The sequence below is a fragment of the Pyxicephalus adspersus genome, chromosome 2 (assembly GCF_032062135.1).
Source record: "Pyxicephalus adspersus chromosome 2, UCB_Pads_2.0, whole genome shotgun sequence".
Taxonomy (NCBI): Eukaryota; Metazoa; Chordata; class Amphibia; order Anura; family Pyxicephalidae; genus Pyxicephalus; species Pyxicephalus adspersus.
The window spans coordinates 31,612,591-31,636,797 of record NC_092859.1 but is presented as its reverse complement, the minus strand read 5'-3'; the positions used below and the strand labels follow the sequence as shown (position 1 = coordinate 31,636,797).

Genomic DNA, 24,207 nt, shown 5'->3' with positions numbered 1-24,207 from the left:
TTACATAATGTATTTTCCCTCCTACTTCTCTCTTTATTAGTGTGAGAAACAGGCCTAGGTGCCTAGAAGGCCTTCTTAAAGTTCCCAAAATGGGCAAATATTTTGTGGTGTTTAATGAGGATGTGCAGGTTGTGATCTGTGGTATGATGGTCAATTTCATATATCAGAGCTTATCATGATTTGTGTGAAGCTAAGAATTGTTCATGATTCTGTTAAACAGTTTTATCAGTGTGCTGCTGACGATCCCTCCTGTCCCCTAGATTTTACTGGTCATGGTTTTATTGGATGGATGTCATGAGGCTTTGTTTCCAGAACCAATACTCGGGACCAGATTGAACACTTTGCATAATGTAGCATGTAGATCTAGGGACCTGTGTTTAATGATCTTTTTGTTTCATCTGTTTCTATAATTGGTATATCTAGTAGGGTTTAGAAACCCTTAAATTAACCCCCATAGTATTTCTGTTTTTGTCCAATAGATAGCAACTTTTTGGAATATTTTTGTAGAGGTTCCATTTTGGGTGTAAAAGTTGCTTTATTGGATTCCTTACCAATATGATATAATATTTGTCAGTTTTCCTGAATATTGTTCGTAAAGTGTTCCTTAGTGTCTTGCACTGTCAGTCAAACTATTCATTTGCCTGATTATTTCTTGTAAGTGTGTTTCTATATTCGGGATGTTTTTGCAGTGGATTGCAATATTTTGTGAAGTTTCTTTGCTGTACAGTTCGCACTTTCACCTTGTTTGTGCACTCATCCATACATCATTTTGCTGCAAATATTTATTAGACATAATGCACCCTCTTGAAGATCAAGTTTTTTCTGAGGCTAGGAACCAACATCAAGCCTTCACTTGCGTGTTCATTGTTTCTGTCAGAAAAATATAAAGCCTGCATCTTTAATAATCGGTCAGCATCGGTCATGAACCTAATTGTTTTAGTTTTCCTGTTAACATTTCATGATTTGTATTTAATAACATCTCTTCTTTTTGTTTTTTAGATACCTAAAATATACATTTGATCAGTATGTGGAGAATGACTACACAGTTGTCTACTTTCACTATGGCCTGAACAGTCGCAATAAACCCCGTCTGAGCTGGCTGCAGAGTGCCTACAAGGCGTTTGACAGAAAGTATGTTGCCTGTATGGAAGTGTGCATGCATTGTGCCTGCTTGTGCATTATTTGACTAATAGGCAGAACTATTTTATGCTCTTAATGCATGTTGGTGCATAACAAGTAAATAAGATTGCCTGTAAATGTATATAATCTATGTGTATAGATTTTATTTAACAAGGGTGTATTTGTCTAATACATAAAATCATGTTCCAGCAATGTACAGTTATTCCCTCCACTACCACCTTGCCCTGACCTAATCTAACCTACCCTCTCCATTCACAGATTTATAGTGCATGTAAATAACCAGTGGTTGTAAATGGGCTGCATAACATTAGCAAAGCTGAGAGGTAAACAAACAATAAACAAAGGAAATAGCATACAGTATATTTAAAAAAATAAGAGAATTATTTATAATACACATTACTTTATTGAACTAAATATCTTGTTAAAAAGAGAGTCCAATTGCAGAGCCAATACTGTTCACGACTAGGTACCCTGGCGTGACTACAGGAGGTAAAAACAAGGGATCCGTTTTCTAGCATTATAGTTGTTTTGCACAACTGTATTTTTGCACCTTTTCTCCTAAATCCTCTATAAACACCTATCAAAAACTTTAAAAGAAATGCTTAAGATTTGCATAGCAGCCATTTAGAAAACATTGCTATTCTATGGAAACGATTGAGCAGCCAAGAGAGGTTGCATGCAGTTCTTCCCAATGACCCCACATCATAAAGAGAATCTACTTCTGGGAGTGTAGTCATTTACAGAGCAGTATTTAAAGATATCAGAAATAAAAAGGATACATTCCTGGAGGAAATAGGAACAGCAAGATTTAGGTTCATAGGAAGGACATTGGAGGAATGTGTTGTCAGATCATCTCTGGAGTTTACAGTAGCACAGAATTTCATTATAAATCCACTTTTCACCAGCTCACTATCATCTGTAATAACAATGCAGATCACTATCTAGAAGGCTGAAAATACACTACGTGACATGTATACAGAACAGGGCCCTTCAAACAATCTTTTCATCTTATTTGGCTGAAAACTATTAGCAAACACTGCATTTTTTTGCTGAAAGTCTTTGATGGCCTCTTTTGTGCTTGTCTGTTTCCCTGGCAATTGCGTTGCTGAAATCACAGCCTTCCGAGACTTCATAGGGACAGATGATAAAATAACCCCAATAATTTCACTGTTGTTGGCATAGAGGGGAACTGTGTGTGTCAGGCATACACTCTTCAAAGCGACGAGAGAGTAATAAAAACAGAAATGAAGGGACTGAGTAGGGAAAACTTTTTTTAAGTTTTGTTTGCAAAAGATTTGTTTGTAGAGATCGGTCTAGACTAAGGACATGTGAAGGACAATGCCCTGTAGTCCTTTTGTCATCTGGTAAAGTTACATGTATCTCTCAAACTTCAGAGATGGCTAATAAAGATGGAAAGATTTGAGCAATATACACATATGCCAGATGCCACGGACAGATAACATGAACCACAATGAAATGGGATGAGTAGTGTGATTTCAGATAAATTGTTTTTACTATAAAATATAAATATATATTTATTTATACAATCCTATACATGTGAACAAAATGTTTTATTATATATACTTGAGTTTTTTACCCCTTCCATATAGAAAAAAAATAAAATAAAAATAAAATAAATATAAAGTAAATATTCTTCTACCATTAGAAAAAGAATGTTGGCCTATACTCAGGTCATACAAGCAGATGGTGCCGTGTTCTAGTGTTAAGTGTATTACAAACTCTTGCCTTTGCAGATATGAGTTTGTCACTGTCATGCTACATGATGACACAGTGCCATCTACTGGTGGCCAAAAAAGATGATTTAGCAGCAAGTTACTCAACACAATGGTACAAAATACTTTATTCTTTAAAAAAAAAAAAAAAGTAAATACAGACTATGTGATTATATTTTGTCTGCTTTTTATTTTAAAAAATCTTACACTATGGATATATTTTTTTATGAAATTGTTTTTGTTATTTTGTAGTGACTGCAGTTTGAGCCTTAGGTTTATACTTGAATCAAAGTGTTTTCCTGTATTTTCAAAAAAGTATCTCATTTTTTGTTTGGATTTGTTTACTTTACAGTATCTACTGTATACTCTTTTCCCTACTCTGTCTAAAACAAGAAAAGAAAGTGGTTTGACATTATCAATAAATTTGACCTATACTCAGCATACTAACATTATGTAGGATGCCATTGCTGACTTGATTCAAAAATACACAGCATTGGTGTTCTCTTTGCATTTATGTGTGAATCATAGACCAAGAATGAATATACAGCTCAGGTGTTCAGCTAATTGCCACAAGCTTGTCGCACAGTTAACTGTTTCAACCAAAAGATCAAATTCCCATTCCTGCAATAAGCCTTATTTAGAATGAGTTCAGTAATGGCAGCTTTCTTGACCTCTCAGTGGTAGTTCCACTTTAAGAACCTTGTTTCTCTCTCTTCAGGTACAAAAAGAATCTAAAGGCGCTTTATGTTGTGCATCCAACTAACTTCATCAAAGTTCTGTGGAAAATATTCAAGCCAGTAATAAGGTAAGTGAACATGGTAATTTTGTGGGTTCATAATTGCTGCTAGAATCTTAATGGCTACGTAATCAGCAATACAATCTTGAAAATCCTTCTAATGCTTCCATCCTCTGCTTTTATTTAAACGTCACCAAAAATTGATTAAACTTTTATTATTATGATAAATAATATAGTGTCATATATTACACAGTGCATTACAAAGTCTATAGTCAAGTCACTCAAAGGGGCTCACAATCTACAGTTATACAATCAGGTTCTCTTTAAACATCAACACCCAAAGTGAAGGTAAAAAAACACAATTTTAGGCTTCCACTATAAAACGCGTAGTCCCTTATGCGGCATGCTTTTGCCTTCCATGAATTTGTATGCAATTAAGTTTTTATGTGATAAGCATTTGGTGTGATAGTTATCATAAGCTCTCCCCGTGAATCCATGTCGTGATGTTCCTACCTTTCATCTTTTGTGCAGCTCTCCTTGCTGTGAATTAGATTTGATGAAAATGACAAGTTCTGTAGGGGCTACAAGATGTAAAGTACTCATCTGATAAATTGGTCACTGTATAGGAATCTCATACTGTGCGGTTTGATAACATTAACAAGAGATTCCTCTCTACTATGGACATCTCTGCTGTTATGGTGATGTATTAAAGAATGAACTTAGACAGGTCTGATCGCTCACCTATTCCTTCAGAAACCATTTTATAGTTCAGTTAGGTTAAGTTGAACTCCAGACAAAAAGTTAAAGGGCCCTAAATAATTAAGTGTGACATTTCTTTCTTTATAAGTTCAGCTAATATAAGTACCCAGATATAACCTGATATCAACCGATTGTATAGCAGTGCTCAGGCTAGAATAGGAGGGGCAGCAAGGAGTATGGATGAGCGAGAATGCCTCTGGCATTTCGCAAAAATATAAGAAATCACTATAGGAGCAGTATCGCGGCTGCTTTCATGAATTCATGAAAGCAGCCTCGGGAATCCTCCTGTCAGTGAGCGATCCCCAGGCACTACAGGTAAGAATGAGGGCAAGTCCTGTAGTGCCCGGGGAGAGGAGGATTCTCATGGCTCCATTCATAAATGCAGCCGCAATACTCCTCTCAGAGTCCCGAGTCATGGAAGTTGCGTTTATGAATGAACAAGGCCGTGGGAAAAATCAGAGCGTTTTTCCCACGCTGCATTAATTCATGAGCAGCCAGCGAGACTCACACTGTGTTCCTGGATAGAGAAACTCTATCCAGGAACACATAGTACTGGACTGCAACAGCAATCTAGACCGCTCCCCTGATTGGTCTTGCAGGTCCCAAAAATTTGGTCTCGCCTGACGAATATACAAAGGCGGCTCTCGCCTACATGTTTGGTAAGCCACAACAGCCCAATTCGCTGCGAGACTGAATTTTTAAAAATTCGCTCGCTCATACCTAGCAAGAAGCCAATTAATTATCCTGCATGCACATGTGCTGACTGGAGGCAAATAGAGATGTTGTTTTTTCACTGTGTTATCACAGATCTGAAATCTGAAATTACACATTCACTTTCATTGCAAGAAAGCAGATAAAATTTTACTTGTTTATATTTTGTGATATTAATATATTTTGTTAACACCATATGTGCCGGCTGTTTTAAATTAAATTGTCTTCTTTATTAGAAATGTTTTCTTTTTATTCAGTCACAAGTTCGGCAAGAAGGTTTCCTACATGAACCACCTAAGTGACCTTCAAGAGCATCTTTGCTTTAATCGTCTCATCATTCCAAAGGAAGTGTTACAGTGAGTACTGGTAAAATGCAAAACACTAAGGACATATTTATTATATTCACATATTGTTTATATAAAATAAATTATACAGCAGTGTCACATGTTTCACAGTCCATACTCACGTTACTAAAGGTCTCTCAGAGGGGTTTACAATCTAATAAAAAATTTAAGTGCACGGACATGGCTTTATTCCACAGCAATTACTGTCCATTCACACAACTCCTTACGTTGCTGTATGCACACAGAGCAAAGAAAGTCAAATGTGGAGTGAATGTTCATTTTTTCTGGTATCAGTGATTATAGAAGGAACCCATTAATGGATCATTAATGAAATCAGGATTTCATCCTATAAGACAGGAAATATATTATTATTATATTATTATTAATAAACAAGATTTATATAGTGCTAATATATTACGCAGCACTGTACATTAAATAGGGGTTGCAAATGACAGACAGATACAGACAGTGACACAGGAGGAGGAGAAGAACTTGCCCCGAAGAGCTTACAATCTATATATGGAAGCAGCCTGTGCTGTGGACTGTAGTCCTGTCCATACTATAAATCCTGAAAATATTGTGTTACTGTGTTCTAGAATTTTTTAAGAATGATTGTACAATAATGGTAACCAGATTTGGAAAAAAGAGGTATCACATTTCCAAGGGTATAACATCAAAAACAAGGGCCCTAGAAATCAGCGACTGTTGTCAACTAGAAAAAAGAGATTTCCATTACTGTGCAAAGATAACTAAAGTACAGATCATGGTGATGCTCAACTTACAATTTGCCTTCCAGACATGATGAGAAGCTCCGTCTTCAGCATAAAGGAAAAGCTACATCTGTTACTAAAGCGCCACCACCACGACCGCCACTCCCTACGCAGCAGTTTGGTGTCAGCCTGGAGTAGTGAGTAACCATTATATTTATTGTGTTCTGGAGTAATTGGACCAGATTTATTATAGCTCTCTAAGACTGGAGAAGATACAATTTCACCTGGAAACCTGAGTGATCCAGCAAACCTGGAATGAATCTGGTCCAGGAATGAAAACCTATAGCAAATTACCTTTAAGAAATCCATTCCAGGTTTGCTTGATCACTCAGCTTCACTCATGAAAGTGTATCCTCATGAGCTTTATTAAATCAGGCCCATTATATTATGCTGTCAAGACTCTGCATGGGCTGCACAACTGTTAGGTTGGGAGACAATCATCTGATCTGTGTACATAGTTATAGACGTAGGTATAGACCTCTCTTTTTGGAGGGTGCCGTCTATGCTGGCCCAGCTCTTCAACCAATCAACTCCCTACATAGGCTTAAATGCAGCAACTGTGGTAGGAGTGAAGGGGATTGAATACTAAGCCTTTCGGGGCTAACTTTGAGCCTTTCGGGGCTGCTCACATAAAAGATGGCAGCAGCCAAGGATTTTTGGATGTCTACACGTTTACAGGCAAACAACATGCATGAAATATGTTAAATGCACATACTTGATACTCTTCAAAGAAAAGTTATGTTGAAATGAACAGTTAGTGACAGGGTCTCTTTAGGTGATAAATCTGGGTAAAAGTATTTTATTTTCACAAGCCTCCAAGTTGGGAACATTCAGATATGGGTACTGGCAGCTACAGAGATTTAGCTATATACCATCCATCTGCAGAAGAATAATATCAGGATGAATGTTATAGTCACCCAGCAGGTACCATGTTCACCAAACCAGTTTATGGCAGAACTGGAACTGAGTAAATAGTTGAATACAAAACTTGTTTTGTTTGACTTTAATGCACCATTTAACCTAATTAGTTACTTTAGTGCATTTTTACTGTGCTCATAAAAAAATGGTGGCAAATGCTGCTAAAACAAAATGGAACGTCTGATCCAACAGACAAAAAATGTATTAAATGGCATATTTTGTATTAGGGAGCAGAAAACAGATCATCACTTCCTGGATAATGTAAAATGAGCTCTTTCCATTTTCATTTATCACTCTCCCCAGGCAGGCAGGTCATGTAGAGAGGCGGCAGAGACTTGCATTCAGTAGTGAGCCATCACCCCTTATCTGTCAGGACATATGGCGTAGTTATACTTCCATCCTTCCCTCCTAATTTCACATACAACAAATAATGTCAGCTTTATTTTCTACAGTGGATAAATACAATGTTCATTTCTTTACCACCAGCAGAATGCCATGACTGTTGTATACCCATACAGCTCACAATCCCGTGCTGGTAAAGGAAACAGTTCTAACTTAATGTATATGTAAAGCCAATCACTATAGATTTTAAAGTAGTAATATTTTTTTAAATTAGAACAATTCCTTAAGTCAATAAATGCTCAGATTTCCATTGGCCACATTGTCTCCATCAAGGAGGAAAAAATTGCATTTTGGTAGCTATGCAGTAAATATTTTTAATCAATTTAATTCTTTATTTTATTTTATGCTTTTTTAATTTTTCTTCACATTTGCATCAAAGCCAAACTGCTACAAACCAAAAAATGTAGCTAAAGTTATGCTTCAATTTTTTGTTATTTAAAAGTTCATTTATAGAGCAGTGACTCTGTCTGAAACATTCCCTAGAGAAGAATCAATTGCTGCCATTAAAACACATGGACCTGGAAGATTCTACCAGGGAAAGTTTCAGTGATTATTAGATTCCAATAAAACCTACATGTCCATCTAAAACCACCCAGTCCAGAGGGTGACAACATAGCTACATGATTTAAAAAGGATTGGACAGCATTGTTGCGATTACAGGAATTTAAAAAATAACAGATATCCTGGTTAATGCTAGAGACAGATTGCATCATATACACCATTTTTTTTATTTTGCCCAGGATTCTACTTTAAAAGCTGGAAGAGCAGCAATCTCCTGGGCTTCCAGTTCTAGTATGATCATATATAACCACATAATCACTGTAGCACTAACTGGACTGGGAGATTGTAAGATATTGCAATGGTCCAGTTCCCACACTATGGTAATTAATTAGTTCATTCATTAAACAGGAACCTTTGAAAATGTATTTTTTTTTCTGCATCCAGCCAAAACGGGGGTTAGATTGACCGCAGCTTGTAGAGACATCATGGTCAGCCTGATCCCTTGGTTTAATGCCCCCCATACACTTCAGCTAAGCTCTCTCAAGGGCCTCCTAGGCTGACAATTAATCAGTAGAGCGCTGAAAATCGCCGAGGTGTTACAGTGTCAAGTCTTTCTCCGGGTGCACTTCCATCGCGCTCACACCGAGAAATTACTTTATTTATTTAAAAAAAGAAATGAAAGCGTTCGCCATGATTGAATGTCGTTCTAATGGCATAAATACGGAAAGGCTTGATCCCTCCAAACAAAGGGTCAGCCAAAGACATTTCCAAGCTTCCTTTATTAGTTCTCAACAACTAGTGTAAAGCATCCAATTACCAGGGCTTGTTAGAACAGGAAGGAACGTGTCATCGCTGGCGGCAATTTGAGGGAACTGATTCACTTGATAAAAGAAATTCATTGCCAAGTAAAATTGAATTTGTGCGGACGGCGAAGCCTTTTGCTTTGCGAAATGGGGATTGAAAATGGCTTTGTCACTCTGAAGGAATATTACAAGTTACACGATGACTTCATTTTCATGATTGTAATTTCTGCTGCTGCATCTTATGAGTATGGAGAATGATACTTGGACTAAAGACAATAAAATTATTGACAAGCTACATGGTATGCTTATGACGTCAGTTTACCAAAAAATAAATGATGGACATGCTTAGAATGATAATCGAGTCTTGTAGAACAGTGCACAATTAATTTGACCTTGTACATGAATTGTAGAACCAGGTTGCAATGTGCAATCTGCAAAAGGTATGGTATATGGAGGCTGACTTTACCAACCATTCTGCCTGTATCCAATTAGATCTTCATGCAACACTTGCTGGCGGATCTGAAGGGTATTGTACAATCAGGATATGAAGTGTATGTCCAACCTTACATTGACGTCAACCAGATCTCAAATAATCTTGGAAAATACCCATCGGTTATCCTGCCTGATTCCCATAGCTTGGCTGCAGAAATTAGGATCCACTTCAGCCAATTCCATGTCAATGGTTAGGTGTTTGGTCACGTAAGAGGCAGATTTCAGATACTCAGCCGCACTTCCATTGGACTTTAGGTCAGATGACCAAGAGCCTTGGCTTTGATCATATTATCCATGCTGAAAGGGAGGAAAAGAGTTTCTTCATGTCTTTTAATCTTTACTTCACATGACTAGAAGTCTAGGCATCTTATCTCATGAGCTCTGGTGGCCCCTCAACATGGATGAGAAGGGTACATTGCAAGGAGGAAAGGTTTGCTGTGCCCACCTTGCACACAATATGAAATGTGTCCTTGTATGATACAGAAAAGGGGACCCTGAGGGGCAAAGGTCTCTTTACCCTACCTGGTCCTACATAAAGGTTGTTAGGGAAGGGGGAGGACTTATGATGGTGTTTAACCCCATTTATTAAGGAAGTGACCAGATAGCACCCCTTACCCATTTCTACAAAGAATTAAAGTAAAAAAATGACAGGACACACACACAGTCCCATACAGAAATAGTCCTTAATTACATTGAATAACAGATAAAGTCAAAAAAATATCGCCAAAAGTCATTCCATCCCATGACCAATATTAACACCACCCAGAATTTCCAGCTTTGTAACAATGCACCAAGTATTGGTCACTGCAACCCTGCTGACCAAAGTTAAGTTAGGGGCTTTAAATTTTGGAATTTACAAAAGCTATGGTTGACTAGAACCTAAAGCTCATCTTTTATCTCTGCTGAAAAGGAAAAAACAGAATTCAAGTTCTTTGCAGCATACCCCAAAAATATTGCATACTTTAGGTGGAAGTTTAGTTTTCCAAAGACTTCAGTGGGGTTCTAAAAGAACATTTGGTTTGGCAAATTCAAACTGTTTGTTCACGGAACTTGGACATGTTCACCCATTTCTAGAGAAGAGATTTTAATCAGGACACAGACATCATTTAAAACCAGTAAGTAAATTTCTAACCCCCCAGAAAGGTAAAAATATTATGGCTGGAGTTGGGCATTGATCAAATTACTCTGTATGTACCCAGTATGGAGATTTCCTTCTCTCACTGCACAGATATCAAGATCTCCCCAGTCCTTACAGACACACACTGTTCAATTCTCATTACTCATCCAGAGATGAGCTGATGCTTATTGACCCGTTTGGGGTCAACAGTAATTTGTGAGATTCCGTGGCCCAGCTAGCCATACTACCTACACAGATCGTTACTCAGAAATTATTATCGCAGGAAGGTGGAGGCAGAGATACGGAAGAAGAAACAGATTTACACCAAGTTCCATGAAATCTTTACTTTCTCTGAACTATTTATAAGCTGCATAAAAGAATGTTTGTGCTTTTTCAAAACAGACACTGGAAAATGATTTTCTAATAAATAAAGGAAGCTCTATTAGCCAATTCCAGGCCACCAGTCAAGTACTACCGCTATGAGTTTCTAATGAAACTGAAGTATATATATATATATCAATATATATATATATATATATATACATATGCATTTATTAAATCTTACATTACTTACCTGTAAAATTTGTCTTTGTGTAGACATCTAGACATCCTATGCCTGCTGATGGACGCTGTCATTATTCTTCTTTTTTCCGGAAGCATGTACATTGGACCAATTTCTGAACCCTTCCTCTAAAAATGCTAGCTCCTTGGTTCCTCCGGTCCAGCAGGTTTAGTACTTTCTCAATTCTCCTTCCTGAAATGGAAAGGTCAAAAGTTTTAGACCTGGAACAAGAAGTCAGACAATTAGCATTTTCAGAAGTTGTTCAGTAATAAGAGCCCCATATTTTTGAATCACTCCAGGTTTCCTTTTAGTTTGGGGGTCAAGTATCGAGGTGGTTATAACTTTACAACTATAGGTCTGCTTTGAAGAGGACTTTTTACCCATGACCAGTAAATGCAGCCAAATTTGGGTAAAGCAATAATTTCATTATAAACTGGTCATTGTGGAATAATGGGGAGAATATTTCAGTTCTGCTGCATCATTTATTTTTTAATTTTTTTTTTATTCAGTCTAAAGAACAAAAACAAAGGAGAGCTGATCCCTCTGGTGATAGAACAGACTGTTACATACCTGAAGGTGAAAGGTAAAGTCTCAAAAATGATTTAATTGTTTAAAGTGGATGTGACAGTGTAACTCACATAAATCCTCCCCTGGATTTACTGCACAGTCCTCTTTGACAGGCAAAGGGGATCTTTGAATTTGCCTGATTTAACTCTAACTTAAACAGGTCTACATAGGCCAGGGTAATCCATGACCTGGACCGGACCACTTCAGTGGTTCCAAATCCTAATGTTGCAGAAAACCCAGTATTGTAACCAAGAACATTCCAAACTGAAAGTGTGTGTACGTGTTATGGTTAGGAGCCCTTTCATAATATTTGGGGTTTTTCATTAATGGGTGGAGTAGTTCTTTTGACAGGAAGGGCCATCAGTATTCTGGGGTAGGAGAAGCAAAAGTAGCAAAATAGGAAGTTCTGCATTGCTCTCTGCCTTCAAGAAACTAAACATTATGGTATTTTAGAATGTTTGCAACCTGTGAAAATATGGTCTTGCTGCCACAGAGTTAGTCTGGCAAGAACCTAGTGGGGATTTTATGTGACCCAAAGAAGGTAGCATTTGGAGATTAAATTCTGTTCAAAATAGTAGCGGTATATCTCTGGGAGTCATTTGTGGTGATTAGTAGTTTAAGAAAATTCTAGTAGTTGGTACCACCTTTTCTGTGTGCCTATTGGTGGTCTATCATTTGGAGATGTCTGAATTATGTGTCACTGGTAGGTCTGAAGCTGGGACCACCTTGCATGGGATTGTTTTAAACTTATTTATGAACTATGTACTCGCATGACTGTTTTCTAATGGAATATATATTCAAATGATTGCATACCAATGACTCTACTCCAGGTATTGTCTGCTCAATGTATGAGATGCAATATACCGTTTGCTTTTTTGACGTTTTAATATTTTAAAATATATTTTGGTAATATTGTTAACCAAAAGACCCCTCTTTTTAGATAGACCTGATTTAGGTTTATCTGATATTTTCTTGTATAATGCCTAAAGGGGTTGGTACTTACACAATCTATATAAGGTGCCTTCCCTCCTCCATTTTTCCCCTTTTCCTCCCATTTTTATTGATATAAAATAAAAACAAGATTGTTCCTCTTAAATTTTATTACACATAGAAAAGTAGAACAGCAAGTGTGTGCCCCCCCCCCCTTTTTTTTTGCCCATGCTGCCAGGGTCCCTAAAATCTTGCTGGCCAGATAAGAAGAGGGCAGAGAGTATACAGTTCCCCATCATAGCTGAACCAGCCGCCTGCTTTCCCCAACACTGGGGGGTTCAGGTTAGAGAGCTTCATTCTCACATCCTGTCCCCCAAAATATTGTGGGGGTCTACTGGTGAAGTTATTTTATTAAGCAGTCTCCCAGATAGTTGACCCCCCACCTTGGGAAATAAGTACCCCTTACCTATTCCCAAATAAACCTAACTTGGAAATCCATGTCAATGATGACAAGCACGGAACCTAAATGACCAAGTACTGCCACTACAATGATAGATTATTCCTTAGCTGGCAATATTTAAATATAGTGCTAGCTAATTGGTGTGTATTTGTTTAGTGAATAGATTAGTCATTTATTCATAATAAGTACTTCCCAAAAACCTCTGTTCATGTAGATATAGGATCAGTGCTATCTATCTATCTATCTATCTATCTATCTATCTATCTATCTATCTATCTATCCATTTATTATCTATCTATCTATCTATCTATCTATCTATCTATCTATCTATTATCTATCTATTATCTATCTATCTATTATCTATCTATCTAATCTATATCTATAAAGCAGATGACTCTAGGCCTGTGCTGTAGTATTACATTGCACATAAACACATACAAACGCTGCCATACAATTTTGTTAAATATAAGAATAATATGAATCCTATCATGAATTAGTGGTCAAGTGGTTCTTATTACTGGTGGCCCCTAAAGGCCAAGCACTTACTTACCTTCCATATTATGCTGTCCTTACATGTGGCAAGGTGCCGTGCTGGTGTACATACGTAATTACTGCGTTTATTGTGGTGACTCACAATCCTCGAACCTGAAGTGCTTTTTCTGGAGTCCTCTTCAGCTGATGTCAGTGAATGAGCCATTCTTTATGTTATGATCATTATATGGTCCTTGTTGATATACTGTTTGTTCAATCATTATTTATTTTTTACCCAGGTCAATAATGTTTTTATTATTCCTAATAGCATTTGGTAGAATTTAAAGGGCTTTAAACCCGTTTTGAAAATAGCAAAAACATAGAACCTCTGTCCTCACTCTTTTTCTCTGTCCTCGTTACTGGAATTAAAACTAACAAATTTGCCAGATTCAAAGAACATTTTTGCTGGGGGCTCCAAATTTTCCCTACAGTAACAGATGGCAGTAACAGCCCAATAAAGTCCCCCTGTTACTGAATTGGGGTTTAAAATGAGCCTGTCTCTAGCTTAAAAGAATGTTGGTAAAAGCCCAAGCTCAAGTATTTTATATGCCTACTTGCAATATTTTTTCTTTCTCGAAAATAGTTGTTCCACATACTTGAGATCTGGGTAGCCAGAAAATGGCTACTACAGGAGATCTAATTCCTTAGCACAGACCTTTCTCCCATTACACATCATAGCCTTCTCATCCTCTAGCCCTATTGCTCTCTGTGCTTCTGGTTCCTTGGCCCCCTCTTCTACCTACATAACCTTTCATGCCAGGTGCTGGAGAAGTGAAAGAGAATGCTATATAGATACAGCTTTGAGTCCACTGGGGCTGTTGACATCAGTGTTGATGGTCAATGATTGATGAGATCTTTAAGTTATCTACACAAGGCTTTTACATGTAAATAACATAATTGTTCATATTTTATATGAAAAGACTTTGGTTGAAATAAATGGTCTGATTATGTGGTCTCTTCAAACCCCCAACCCCTTTATGTTTGCCTAATCTGGCTCTCAGCACCCTCAATTTTAGGTATGGAATCCTTATATTAGTGTGTTGGTGCTGAGCCCCTCATTACATTTAGGGACTCATTTGTAATAGAGAGAATACATTGCTAACTACTCCTATTCAACTCACTGCTGGGCTAAACAAAACATGGCTCATCCCGCAACTCAAGCCCAAAATTTGAGCTGCAATGTAAAGAAGTTTGTTCTGCTTAATTGAGTATAGAGTTCTTTATTGGAAGTGAGCCAGTAATGTGACTTTGAGAGGATACATGGTTGTCCTGTCTTTTGTAATGCACATTGGACTGTTGGAGTGCAGAGGACATCACACATAAATTTTGTGTTTTTTGAGTTTTTCTTTCAAGCAGAGCTATGACAATACTTCTGCTTTTCAATTTAGCATCTTGGTATCAAATATAGAAATAGAGAACGGCATTAATTTAATATCTGCCAGGAGTTCTTCCTTAGATGCTGTTATTTGCTTTCATTGCCTAAACAATTTTCTTGTGATTTAGTGGTTCATATTAAATTGTACAAGCACAGCGAGTTCCTTTCCTACATGGTATACAAATTGCCACTTTAATGACCACCAGTGTTTATGTTCATTCTGTACAGAGCAAAATGTACATATTGGTTTAGCAGCATTATTACAATGTCGCAATGGTTTTCTTTTTTTTTATTTCAAATTTGTTTGCAAATTTTCGTAATGATTCTTTTGTTTCAGCCATGTGTCTTTCCCTCCTGTTTTTTAAAGCAATGTGGAGATTGATATGTAGACGCAGCTAGCAAGCAGATTTTTCCTTTATATTTTAACCTGTGATAACAAAAAAAAGGAAAGCTGAAAATGATTTGCTGTTTAAAGGAATCACCAAAATAGTCCATTATGTTGTAGTGGGACAATATATTATTGGTCAAAATGAAGTATGTGTTGTATTAAATTCAAGCTGATCACTCCTATTACCTCCATGAATGTACACACTCTCCACATCCCCTCTAACTGATCACTGGCATTATATTAAAAACAATCAAAGAGAACAGGGATGACATAGGCATATATACAGGGCTAGAACAGTGGGTCTCCGATAGAGATAGATAGATGGATAGATAGAGAAATAGATAGATAGATAGATAGATAGATAGATAGATAGATAGATAGATAGATAGATATTTTTCTGGCTTGTGGCTATGACAGTGGGTGGTCCTTACTTCTGTACCCAACAGCACACATGTATTAATGTGTGAGCCCCATGTAGTGCAGCGTTGCTCAGAGCCCAGTCTGCTTGATGGCACACCCCCGGGGGGGGGGGGGGGGTCATAATACCCTGAATTTACAGGAAGCTGGTAGAATGAGACAAGATTGGTGACATCTAGTGGAAGAGAGAACTTACTGCAGTAGACAGCTCTGGACTGAAGTTCTGCAAGTAAATAGTAAAAGCTATTTTTTTTTTTTTGAGTTGGATTTTTATTAAAAAATATTCGACTGTGTGCTAAAGGAAGTAGAACAAAGTATAAAGTTTGTAGATATGTATAACAGATAGGAATGTTTGTTAGGAAGAACTCTAAACTTCACGCAGGCAAACTTTTTTGGTGACACCATTTCTCTGCCTTGCCCTATGTACATAGTATTATCTATTACTTCTGTTTTCATCTTGGAGTTTCTTCTGTTTTCATGTGTTCAGCAGTAAATCTACAAATGTCTCTTTTTGTCTTCTAGGTCTGCACACAGAAGGTCTCTTTCGAAGATCAGTCGCCGTTCACATCACCAAAGACATTCAGAAGCTGTATAATCTGGGTCAGTATTTCCCCGAGTACTCTGAAAGCACCGAAGCGAGTCCCCTCGCTGATAATGAATCTATTTTACCGCTGCTATGACCGCTCATTTAATTAGTTAATCATAAAGCCATTTGTAATGTAGATGTCACGTTAGCAGGAGATGTATGGAGGCCACTGGGGACACAGCTGTAGGAATTTACAGTTTGTTGAATGGGAAAGGGGGGGATGTTGATTCATAGAGAAGAGATATTGGCCATTATGAACTTCGATGAAGCAGGTTACCTTCCTACATAAAATATGAAGTGAAGTTACCTAGTGTGTCCGCTATGCTAAATGGCACCACAAGAATAAATTGTTTTCTCTCTTGACTTGATCTCATTCTTCTCTGTAATAACAGGTGAGATGTCACAAGCAGCCAGGTAATTAAAGGCCATCAACCGTTTTATTTTATGCCCATGTTGTTGCCTGGATGCAGCACGGGTAATTCAGCCTCATCTCACATCTCACTTTCTATTGATGGAAACAATGCATGGGCAACAAATTTACCATCAAGGTTTGAGGTTCTACCAAAAATGTATAATTTGAGTCACTTTGGTTGTACCTCATAGGGGCTTATACTCACAGATCAGATGGTACATATATTCAAATCCACTGCCAATTTTAGTTTTGACCAACCAATCAATTTTATGATCAGTACTTATTTGGTCTGCATATGTGTATAATATCCTTTGTTTTTTATTCAGAGATTTGCCTTAAAATATTTTTTGTCTCAGTCAAAATGCTTCCTCCTACTTTCCTACACTCTAAGTAACAGCCACCCCCCTCAGAACAATTGTACTCACATAGACTTGTATTGTGTAGGTCTATTTCTGAGTGCTGATTACAGACTAGGTCTGTTGTAGAAGGCACTGGGTACCTCTGATGTCTTTTAAACTGCACAGTCCAAGAAAATGGATAAAGAAAAATGATACAAATCGAGGTGTTTAGTAGAATGTTTAACTATAAGCATATCTGTTTCTATGACTTAAGATGAGTTTTTGACTTAAGCCAAATAACCCTTAGTTATCTTCACCTTGCTGCTATCAGACACACACATAGAAATTCACATTTATTGCAGGTTACTCTCTTTAATGCACACCCTTGTTATGTCTCTATATAAAAAAAACAATAAGCGGGGAAGTTATACAATAATGGCTCACTATGTGAATCTGAATGAGTTTAATGCTTCACTTGCTGATAACATCCAATTACTATTCAGCAGCTTCTTTGTATGTTGAACAGCTAAATATTAATGAGCATAACCAATCAATGTATTCTTGCTTCTCCACAGGAAAGGCAGTGAATTTTGATGAGTATGGTGATCCGCACATACCTGCTGCAATCCTGAAGACCTTCTTGCGTGAACTGCCTGAACCTCTGCTGACCTTCAACTCTTACTGGCCTATCCTGGGGATCACAAGTAAGCTTACAGATACACATACTGAATTAAAGATCTCTAGGTAAATGAATACAGCATGGCCAGTAGGCATACATATTTGGTATCTATAAAAATGACAAAATTATTTTTTGGATTAAAATATTTATTAGAAATAATGAAAGCTGAGAGACAACCTCTGTAGTGGTCTCTCTGCAGTGGTTCTATGTACTCCCCACTGTTAAGTTTATGCTCCCTGCTGATTGGAGAGCTTTACCTGTGTCAGACAGTCACATAAAGTGCTACTCTGCAGAATGTGACCTGTAGTTTCAAATCTCTAAAAGAAATTATTAATGGAAAAGATTCTATTTTGGGTGTTGGGGCACTCAGGAGGGGTTTTCAGCAGCTACCTAAAGAAAAACAGAAATCAGTTGTGAATATGGTACACTGTGTTCCTCTGCTGATCCCCCCATCTCACTGCTCTATATTTATTATTTGTTGTTCTAGGTGTGGAGAGTATTTTACGTGTTAACAGCTGTAAGGAGATTGTACAGAGACTCCCTGATCATAACTATGCTGTGCTGAAATATCTGATCTGTTTCCTGAACATGGTAAGTTCACAGCAGAGTAGAGAGTCTGGGAATATTCACACTTTTTTTTTCAAGCAATTTCAAGTGGTTTTACCTCCTAAAACACACAAAATAGTTTGACTCCAGATGGGTCTGATCTTTTTCTTCATTTGAAAGTAAGTAGGAACATTGCGGCATGTTTTTTTTTTTTTGGACGCAACATGCAGCATCCATGTCACCCCTGCCTACCCTATGCCACCCCATAGACCAAAGTTGGTGCTGCTTGCAAACACTTGTGTATATGTCTAAAAAAATGTCGAGCAGTGACAGCATGTTAGTTCTTCCTGCCACCTGTTGTTTGACAATGGACACCCAGAGGCAATAAATTCAACGGAAAAATACCACTAGTCTAAACATGTCCTAAGTATGTATTCACTATGTCCGTACAGCTGTTTGGTGCAATCTCATGTAGGTCAGAAATTATTTTTTATAATTTACACTTTATAGAAGTACCAAGTACAAATACCCAACTCAGCAAGACCCTGGCTATGTGGCATCAGCAGCCAGTTGCCCCTGTGTGAATGAGTAAAGTAACAGATTTCATTCATAAATACAATGTAACAATATGGTCACAGTGTATTTTATGGAAGCTCCTATAAGCAGATCATGTCATGTTCCGGTGCTTTAGTACATGAGCAGATCGCATCAGGTTTTTGTGTTTTAGTACACGTGTCATGTCCTTGTGCTTTAGTACATGAGCAGACCAAGTCATGTCCTTGTGCTTTAGTACATTTGCAGACCATATCATGTTCTGGTGCTTTAGAACATAAGCAGACCAAGTCATGTTCTGGAGCTTTAGTACATAAGTATTGGTAAGTTTATGTACTAAATATCCTATACACGTTTCCCCACTTTCCTTCTATATATCATTATAAAACACAGAACTCCACATTGCCCAGCTCACATGTGCACTAGGCAGTGTTTACATGCCACATACATGCTGCAATTTACTCCTTTGTCTCCCTGTAAAAAGTCCAGTCCAATTTTGTTTTTGGGAGGTAAAGAAGAATTCTATTCATGTAAGTGAGATTTAGTCATCAGCAGTTCTGCCAGGAGGCACATCAAATCTCTGTGGAGGTTAGTGGTGGCACCCCCCCTATTTCTTTCAGGTTTTCTTAATATCTGTCATTTTAAGAAAAAAACCTTCATTAGTAAAAGGAAGCAAAGAGACCTTCCTTCTAAATTTTTACACATTTACCCCTCAGTGAGCTCTCCATAATGGAATTAACAAAATTCCATTACTAGAATATCAAGAAATGTAATAGGTTCAGTTCCAGTTAATCTCCTCCGCAATTTATTATTGTTAGCGGACACTCTTAAGAAAATCCCCTAATGTCACTGATTGCTGTTTGAAGAACAATCGTACACACAATGACTGACATTGTTCTACACCAGATGCATCATCTCTATGCAGGCACTAAGAGCTCAGGTACTTGAGGCACTAATGAGGTGTGCACGCTTTCTCCATAATGCCACCGGTAATTAGCCCGCAGAGCCTTGCGGTATGGTCAGAGCAGAGTCCATTAAAAGCAAAGATCGCATTAAATCCATGTCTTCATTATCGCTTTCAGCTTCCTAAAATAAAAAAGCCATTTTACTTTTATAATGTTTTTCACCTGTGACATGCCATGAGTTATTTTATCATTCAGTAAAGGAATAAATGTACTGCTGAATATGGTAGGGAGGTGTAGAACAGGTAAGGGTGCCTATGGGGTCTGTGCTGCCCCTTCATTCTCTGTTTCACTGACAATGATCACCTGGACAAATTTACCCACACAGCAATAAACACTTCACAGGGGTTTTACTTTTTCCTCACTTTATCAAAAACGTAAAATCAGGTTATGTCTGTGGTTTGGATGGGCAATCAGCAAGTATTCTTCAATGGCCACCATTCATTCTCTATGAAGCATCAATTGCCTGTGGTGTGGTAACTGCACCACAATCTTAGTGTTTGCTTGATCAAACCTTCATTTACAAGGCTTATGCATCACACAGTAACTGAATTTGGTATTTCTTCAGACATAGCCATACAAGAGCCTATAGCTGTACTGTAAGGTTTTCTGAAATCTATTTAATGTATTGGCAGTTGTTTTTTGTTTTGTTTTTTGAGGTTGCAGTGAACTCACAGGGTGATTTCTGATAGCTTGAACAGAAGTCATTTTGACAAAAATGTTTATCTCAATGTGAATGTAAATCTGATTAGTCATTTAGAAGAATGATTAGCGATTCCCCATGTGACACATTAAAGTCATTAGCTTTATAATCGCGCGGGTGGAACCGCATTATTGTGGCAGAATGTATTATGGGAAAGCGACATAAATAGATAAACCATTAATTTTCACTTAATTCCCTTTTCATGATAATATGCTTTTTATATGGATTTGAAGAGCACCTCCAGGCAATAATTAAAATCTATCAACCATTAGCTAGCAAAAGCTGCAACCGCCCTAAAATCAAAGCGTCCATCTGATTTGAGATAACCAGAAAAATCAAAATGTCCACTTCTTAGAGGTAGAATTAATTAGATTAGATTGGGTGAATTAATTAGATTACATTAGATTGGGTGTTTATGGCTAGATAAGTGCAAGGTGATATCAGCTACCCAATGACAGGTGTCGGGAACTAAGAACTTTGGGCAATGAGAGTTCCAGAAGTTACTGACAAGCAACCTGACATTAAGACTGAAGTCCCATACAAACATCAGATAGAAGTCAGATTATAATCACTGAAAAGTAATTTTCATGATTGTTTCCAGTTACAGATGAGTAAAAAGAGTGAAAATTCTTGAAAACTGAACTGCTGGCAAGGTGCTAAATACACATATAAAATACATACACTATATGGAAGCTGTTTTACCTTCCAAAATGATTGGTATTTCTGTCTATTCAGCTTTGTCTGGCCAGGAAGGAGGCCTGATGGGACATAACTGACCCAGTAACTGAAGTTGAGGGTTTCTTTTGGGCGTAGCTCATATTTTTTGCAGATTTTTTGAGTGTTTTGGCAATCAATATGGTCACTTCACTATTTGTTTCCTTGGCAGATATCTCAGCAGAACATCAGCAACAAGATGACCGCGTCAAACCTGGGCTGCGTGTTTGGACTGAACTTGGCATGGCCACAGGAAGGAGTCCCATCCATCAATGCTCTGGTCCCAGTAAACATGTTCACGGAACTGTTAATTGAATTCTACTCTCAAATCTTCAGTTCCAGGACTGTCACAGGCGAGAAACTCCCATAAACACTGTGAATTTTTCATGGAAATGGGAACATTTTGATTTTCATCCACTTTTAGAGAAAATGTTACTACTTCTAGTGCGATTCCCAAATTTTCTGCCCCCCCCCCCCCAAGCTTCTATTGGCCCCACGCAGCTTACACTAAAGCTGTCTCAGTTGGCAATAAAGAAGGAAACTGTATTTCCATGCCTATTGGCCCTTCTGCCCTGTGATAAGCTTCACCACTGTGCTAAACTCACTAAGCCATGTCACAGTCATAATACCCCTTACAAAAACTTATCTTCTGTCATCATTGGAGGGCTCCATGTGAGACAGGATTCTCACCTTTCCTCCTAGAAGGAAGGACTCTGTAAATGGAGCTTGTTCTGGCTCTTTTTCCTAATTGTTATTACAGATGGCAATTGAAGCATAGCATGTAACAATCACTCACTGATTACCTCCAGCTGTCCAATGGAAATGACTTGGTTCTATGTGAAGGTGTGATGGTAAGATCGAGGTCTAAATTGGTTAGACGAAGAGGTGAGAGCAGCTCAGAGGACTCCTTATTTTAGAAGAGCTTTTAACAATGTGTTTTAAATATGTATTAAGGCACAGTTCGGAAAAACATTGTTACAAAAACAAACTAAAATAATAAAATAGGTTGCTAGCTGCAAACACTACATGTCAAATCATCAGGGGATCACGAATAGGGGGATTCTCAAAGTGGAAGCTCAATTTTTATATTTTGACATTAGGTTTGCACTGTGTTGCTAATTTATTTACATTGAATTTGTGACTTTTTATAGAGGAATTGTGTTGCCAACAGCCAATAATTCTGGATTCATCCAACTTTAGAGGGGTCAAAATATAAGGGGAACATCTGAGGTCTGCTATTTAAAGATGAGACAGTATTCCTGCCTTTTATTTGTTACACAGATTTGCACTGTTTAAGGTCACATCATATTATTTATATTTGATGTTTTGTTACAAAGTGTTTAGGAATGTTTTTTTTTTTAAAGTAAAAACGGGTTAAATAATGCACTCTGATCTGGTGTATGTAGTTACTTATAGTATGTTGAGTTATGACAACACACATTGTTTGTGCACTGTATTGCAATGATTTGTATTGTCAACCACAATGCAACTACCATTGTGTTGGTTACAAAGGAGGTCATGTGCATTTTTTCTGTACCTTGTAGTGCATTGGCAGCCCATTTATAAAGAAAAGTTTGCCATAACACAATGCACAGTAATGCATATCACTGCAGTAGTCTTAATGGGTCCTGATTTCTTTCCAAGAACTTATCCAATCCATATATCAAACAATAATGGCCAGACTGCAGCACTGGACTGGGGAATATACAGGACATACAGGACACCCAGGAGGTATTCTTATGAAGGGTGGCTTATTCTTAGCTTTCTGTTACCTGATGGGTCACTTTGTACATTTTTCCTCCATATTTGCTGATAAGCCGGTGCTTGTGTAAACATGTTTTTCTGTTTAATATATGAGTATAAAACTGATTAAGAATCAGGCATAATCTATAAAACCTCACAAATAACACACAGCAGCCAATCAGCAATCATGTTTTCCCGAGTACAGTAAACAGATCATTACATTTTTTTTTTCTAAATTCCCTAAATTCCTTTTTAAAAAGAGCAATCACAAAGCTGAAACTGAGGGGAAGATGTGAAACAACACTTTATATATATATATATATATATATATATATATATATATATATATATATTTATAAAAGGAACTTAAGCTTAAAGTAACAAAATAAAAATAAATAGTTAAAACATACAATATTAACTGCTTTCAAGTCAAAGAGTTCCTTTGCAGTTCTTTTTTTCTACCACTAGATGTTCTCAGTCTGATGGCCAGCATCATTCGACTTACTTCTTCTGAGCCCAGTTCATCCTGGATTGTTTGCAGTCTGTGACTGGACAGTAAAAGGAAAAAGCAAAGTGATGAGTTCACTTTTCTTGTCACTCTACTTTCTCCTCCCATCAACATGCTTTTTGTGAGCATACTGGCTCCCTGTGCTGCTTCTTCCGCTCACACTCCAGCTCTGCTATAAAGGAAGACCACAAGAAGCCGACACTAGGTCAAATTCAAGTCAAAATTATCTATTTTAGGGCTGTATTCATCTGTTACTTTTAAATTTGGTTTAATGAACTGAACTCTAGTAGCTTTACCCTAAAACTACAAGCAACTAGTGATCACGATTACCTATAGTCTACATGTGGCTAATTTGTTCCCTATTACTGACTAGCCATCCCTACTCTGTGTCTGTGTGGAGGTGAGTATCTTGGTAGAGGGAGGGCTTCACTTTCTCATGTCAGATCCTCCAGCAATGAGATCATTACAAGCTGAATTGTGACATCACCAAATCTCCTAAAAGAGGCTGCAGTGCCTTAGATCTCACCCTGCAGATATATAACTGAGGCTGTAGGCACAGGAGAGCCTGAGCACATTTACATAGCAGTAATAGCACTGTTGTTGTTTTTTTTTAGGAATAATTTAAGCCAAAAGGCACATGTTTAAAGGTTTTGCTTAGGCACAATTACCATAACAGTGGACACAAATAACATAACAAAATCTGAAAGTGGGGTCTCTGAATTACCAGATTAGTTAAACAAAATTGCAAAGCTTTTCCAGCTAAGACTCACTACATATTTTTATTTACAGTGTGCATGTATATATTGTC

General features: G+C 37.5%; 1 protein-coding gene across 1 annotated transcript in view; it reads left to right on the top strand.

The window, feature by feature from the left end:
- The window catches only part of ARHGAP8 (Rho GTPase activating protein 8), a gene marked incomplete in the record, with an annotated part of 39,847 nt that extends 17,321 nt beyond the window's left edge, over window positions 1-22,526 (top strand). The window contains 9 exon segments of the mRNA XM_072400285.1: window positions 1,001-1,131; window positions 3,592-3,678; window positions 5,337-5,435; window positions 6,220-6,330; window positions 11,498-11,571; window positions 16,179-16,256; window positions 17,568-17,696; window positions 18,159-18,262; window positions 21,321-22,526. Of these exon segments, the coding sequence (XP_072256386.1) occupies window positions 1,001-1,131; window positions 3,592-3,678; window positions 5,337-5,435; window positions 6,220-6,330; window positions 11,498-11,571; window positions 16,179-16,256; window positions 17,568-17,696; window positions 18,159-18,262; window positions 21,321-21,518 (1,011 nt within the window).
- Between the last annotated feature and the right edge of the window lie 1,681 nt (window positions 22,527-24,207).